This window comes from Selaginella moellendorffii, unplaced genomic scaffold (assembly GCF_000143415.4).
Source record: "Selaginella moellendorffii unplaced genomic scaffold, v1.0 SELMOscaffold_370, whole genome shotgun sequence".
Lineage (NCBI taxonomy): Eukaryota > Viridiplantae > Streptophyta > Lycopodiopsida > Selaginellales > Selaginellaceae > Selaginella > Selaginella moellendorffii.
In genome coordinates, this window is record NW_003314625.1 from 2,021 (window position 1) to 7,262 (window position 5,242).

Sequence of the window (5,242 nt, forward strand, 5' to 3'; positions counted from 1 at the left end):
ACGGATGAGGAACGGTTCAGATCTCAAGTGAATATCCTGAATCAGAGTTATAATTTATCCAGCTTCCAGATGAAGAAAATCTCAGGGTGGCGTGAAAAGGTGGCCAAATTTGGGCCCGTACGTGGATATTCCCTCCGTACGGAGCCATCTTGAAGAAATGAGGTATATTCTCTTCTACCAGATTGGCAAGACAAAAAACCCTCATCTTAAACGTTTTTAAGCACCACAACTTTTTTATAATAGTATTTTTTTAAAAGAAAGGTAATTACAAAACTATTGTAATTTAAAATAATCAAAACTTAACAAATATATTCTTAAAGAAAAAGAGTAAGAAAATCTAGCTTTATATAATTTGATATGGGTTTAAATTTAGTTTCTCATAACTTACCTTAGTGCCAATGGCAGCAACCCTGTCCACAAACTTGCTCCATCATTACCAATGTCACCTTGGTCCAAACAATGAAGCTATTGACTTTTTCAACATCTTTCAATCATCTCTTTCTAGTCCATCCAGAGTCTAGGAAGAATTCTAGCTGAAAATCTTTCTAGACTTGATTATTGCTTTCCTTATATCATTTTTTCTGTTCTTTCTAACAGAGAAGTCTTCACAGACACTGTTAGAAGCCCATACTACATTGGTCCAGAAGTTCTTTGAAAAACGTCTTGTCCTTTCTCCATAGTGTGGACCTGAGGCAGTCACCTTGTTGCTTGTTGGAATCTGAGGTTTGGGACGTCCTGAATGCTGGAGGATTTTCTCTTCTTGTTTGTACCATCTCTAATGAAATGACAGGCAAACGCTGATAACAGCAGAACTACTGACTACAGTGACACTACAGTTACACCACGGATGGATCGGGTCTGCATGGAACCAGAAACTGTTGAACCAATCGAGCAGTCCAGAGGAGAATAGTCACAAGGCTGAGAGCTCATTCGGCTGTGTGAGACATAAGTCAGTTCCTTTCATGTCGATGTCCTGCACAAAAATCTCTGGATTGAATTTCTCAGGCTTGGTCCAGATGGATGGATCATGAGTGATTGGATCTCACAGAAGTTCTTGGGGTGACTTTTGTATTTCAAAACATTCAGTCAATTTACCTATAAGTGGTTGCAGATATTTGGTGATCATTCATTGGTTTGAAACTTCCAGTAATCTCCACTTACAAGAAACTGGTTTTGCAAAAGTGTTCTTGGTGCCTGGCCTGACTGTGGTGGTGAAAATGTGGAGTAGCAACCATGCAGTAACTTTGTTCATCACTCTCCAGACTATGAGATGCAATTTCATAGCATGGATTTTAATACTAGTATATCTGAAGTAAGCTTATCTTGCTAGTGGAAACTTAAGACACTTCGTGACTTATTTTAGGATTTCTTTCAAATGATTCTATTTACTCAAGCAAGTTATTAAGGAGGATGGTGTTGGTTGAAGCTAGATATTTATTGCGAATGTGACTTTGGGTATTGAAAGTTATTTGTCGGGAGCTGGGTAGGTTTTGAACTCATGACTTCTCAAACACAAGGAAAACATTGGCTCATCCCGAACCAACATCTTTTCATTTTTCAAATTTTGATTTAATCCATATTTCCAAGTAAATATGATTACTAAAAATACAAATACAAATATAGATTCAAACACTAAAAAATATCTAGAAACACTTCTTAAGCTTTGCAATTGTAAGGCTTGTCTGATGGATCTGATGGTCAACCTTAGGATCTTGGTTTAGTTTCTGCATAAAAATACAATAAATGTGCTTGAAAGCTAAATATACCTTTCCTTTGTTCTCCCTTTGTGTAAAATCTGGACAGGTACAAGATGGATTTTCACAGATTCTGATAGTGTAGTTTGTACCCTTTGACAACTTAGTTATAACAATAAACTCCATAGCCACGGCACTAATGTAGTTTATCCTTGTTATTGTGCACTTCAACGCCTTTTCCAACTTGATTTTCTCTTATGCACCTTTTAAAATGGAAGACATATATTGTACATCCTCCCCATTTCTAGCTGGTCGTGTATGCTGGTTTAGTGTTGACATTGGTGGCATAGCAGTATCAATAGCAACATTTGAGGAAGTCTTCAGCTTGAAACTAGCTCTCTCCAAACTTTCAATCTCATCTTTCAAAAGATTGCAGCTTCACTCAACTGGCTACTCCTCTAGCACAGAATTTGGCTTCAAGATAATTGAGCTGAGGATCCAGTTTGTATGAGTAACATCAGTCCCACAACAATAAATCCAACTTGACTAGCGACCCTTTACCCCTAAATCTTGACAGCCCTAGAAATATGGTACTACTGAAGAATTTGAACCTGAGCACACAAATGCAAGACACTGACCTCGACTCGCAATCAACGTGCATTACTCTTGGCATTGACTGTTCAAATTGCCTAGTTGATACAAGAAACTAGCTCATGAGCAATAATCTTCTCAACCTGTGCATTGGATTTACTTGTGTAACAATTGACACCTCCTCCACTCCATGTTCCTTAGCTCTTCTCTAGTGTCGTGGAACAGAATGGTAGTCAAACTCTGGATGGTGAAAGCTCGAATGAGTGATGTTGGGCCCATCAAATATCTGTTGACACTTCACACGGGCTGTCCTCATTTCTCTAAGTGGTTCATAGTTTGATTCTATAGGAGTTCTAGTAACAACTTCTTCCACCATCTTAGATATTGACCCTGTTGTTAGTGTTGTCCTTCTACCAACTTGCTTTCAAAACTTGTCTAAGTTTGGACCTATACTAGCAAACCTTGCTTCTTGTGTAGCCAAAGCTTTTGATGACTGCTTAAGAGATCTAGTGAGGTCGGAAAGCATAACTTCATAGAAGGACACTTTTCCTTTCCCTGCTTTCAAAAGCTCTCCATACAACATTCAAACTTCCTACCATACAACCTAGCATTCCATTTGTGAAAGGTGTTCAATTGACACTTTGTCTCCTTCATGCCACCATATGCATATCTCATTTACTTTTGCCTTGTGCTCCTTTTTAGTTAGTGCATCCATTCATTTCTGACAAAGCTGTTTGAACTCGTGATGGAAGCTAGACTTGATGCATCGGCAATGTTTATTAACATTCTTTGCCCAATGAAACTCACATCTCTTCTCTCTACCTTGTAATGGCTGACTTTTATCACGTCCAAATACTTGTTATACAGTCAACCAATTAGCACCAATAGCATCTTCCATGAAACCACAGAAGTTGGGTTTCTTCCCGCTTTGTTGTTCAACAACCTCGGACATACATGTCCAAAAGATGGTTTGAGCTTGGAAATCTTGAACTTTGAATTCGGCTATAGCTATACTCAAGTTGCACTGCAACCTATAGAAGGAATGGTTATAATGTAAATCAATATGAAATCCTTAAAAATGAAAAGCTACTTACTTGTGATGATAAACATGAGCTCCCATTGTTGACTACACTAAAACTCATTCCATGTGGTCGAAATGAATCCAAAAATTAGCCAAGTCTCCATCTCCATCCATATCCATTTGTTATACAAGGTCCATATTAGAAGCAGGACCAAGGGTGGACATCTTAAAGATGAAAGGGCGTTGATTGTTTGAATTCACTTGGCCAACAAACAAAAGCTCCCATGAATAAACTCATAGGGACATTTTGTTTTTAACTCCAAAATTGCATCAAATCTAGATTGAAGTTTTCCATCTCACCCTTCTTGCATCCAATTCTTTATTCTGCCAAAAAAAAAATGTTTCTATAGTGATAGTAGAGTTAAGTATTAATCTTATACCTGTTTAAATTTGTCACGGGTTTTATATTTCGAAGCAAGTCCTTCAAGCTGTTCTCTATGAACTATTTTTTGCTATCAGCTTGTAGCAACATATCCACTATATAGTCCTTTAGTACAGATTATTGAACACACTTTGGAGTTGCAGAACTTTTTTTCCTAGCCTCTATAGTAATAGCAACTTTCAAATTGCAAAAAGAACCATGGCGGATTCCTTCCTCTATTACATGTTGGTGGTATCCAACATACACTGCTGCTCTACTTAAACATCCATCTCGTGAAAGAAAATAATACATTTTTGCATTGCAACATGCTTGATACACAGGTGTTGCCTTGCATTTGCAACATCTAAACCTTGTAGCAACCTCATCATGCCTAGACAGATTGATTGTTGAGCCTTCAAAGAAACACATATTTTTGCCATGATCAGAAATGCATTTCTCACTGACACATTAAAGTTGTCCACCACAATAGACTATGGACACAAATCCATCAAAATGCGAGAATTAGGTTGTCTTTACTTTGCACCAATTATGTGGATCAAGACGCGTCTCCATACCCCTTTTCTTACTTGACGAACTGGCCGATGGAAACTTGAAGAATATATTCCCATTATAGGAAGAAGGAAGCTCCTCACCTCTCATGTACTGGAACTCCTTCAATTCCAACCATAATGATTGAGATTGCCGAAATGCCTTATCCACTGCTTCAAAAACTAGTCCAAAAGGAACACACATACTTGTCTGGGAAGCTATGTTGGGAAGTTCATCTTCTTCACTTTCATCACTAGAGAGAATAACAACTTCATCCTTCACTCCTTGCACAGTTGGCTGTGAAATTGCTACACTCTCCTCTACTCACTTCAGAGATCCTGTAAGTAGAATTTTTTGACTTGTACATCTATCAAGATCCCACTGAATCCCATTCTCTCCCACACCTCTGTTGAGAAAAATGGATTTTTCTATCTAATTACCCTTATCCCGACATACATTCTCCAAACTAATTGATCTCGACTTCAAGTTGAATCTTCTGCAGAGGAAGCTCTCTCCTATAACATTCTTAGAGAAAACAATTGGAGGCTCATGATCAAACTTCAAGTAGAATTCTCTCATATCTTCTCTTTGCTCGAGCACTTAGAAAAAATTTGGGGAGAAACTAACAAGAAAAAACAAAGATATTCTTTTGTATTGTGAGTTTTAATTAGTTGTGTCCTTGCAAAGGACAAAATAATTATTTTAACAAAATATACAACCGTTTAGAATCTAGAGATATATGAGAATCTTAAAGAGCCACCCATATTAATTGTATAATTGATTGTGAGAGGAATAATATTGTTGAAATGAGTGGGTTATGAGTGAGAGGCATTGATTAATCATGAGAGTTGTAGCATTAATTGCTTGTTCTCCCTTTCATCTCCATGCTCTTTTCCCTTCAAAAGAGTTTCATTATTTTGTGATAAGTGAGGGAGAGTTAAACTCAGTCCCTAAACCATTGATTGC

The 5,242-nt window shown here is 37.6% G+C and overlaps 1 protein-coding gene across 1 annotated transcript in view; it reads right to left on the reverse strand.

The window, feature by feature from the left end:
• The window catches only part of LOC9641170, a gene marked incomplete at its 3' end in the record, with an annotated part of 2,665 nt that extends 1,892 nt beyond the window's left edge, over positions 1-773 (reverse strand). The window contains exons 1-2 of the mRNA XM_024668073.1: positions 688-773; positions 389-410 (exon numbers count right to left, since the gene is read on the reverse strand). Coding sequence (XP_024523841.1) covers positions 389-410; positions 688-773 — 108 coding nt within the window. The remainder of the gene's footprint in view (positions 1-388; positions 411-687) is intronic.
• Positions 774-5,242: the final 4,469 nt, after the last annotated feature.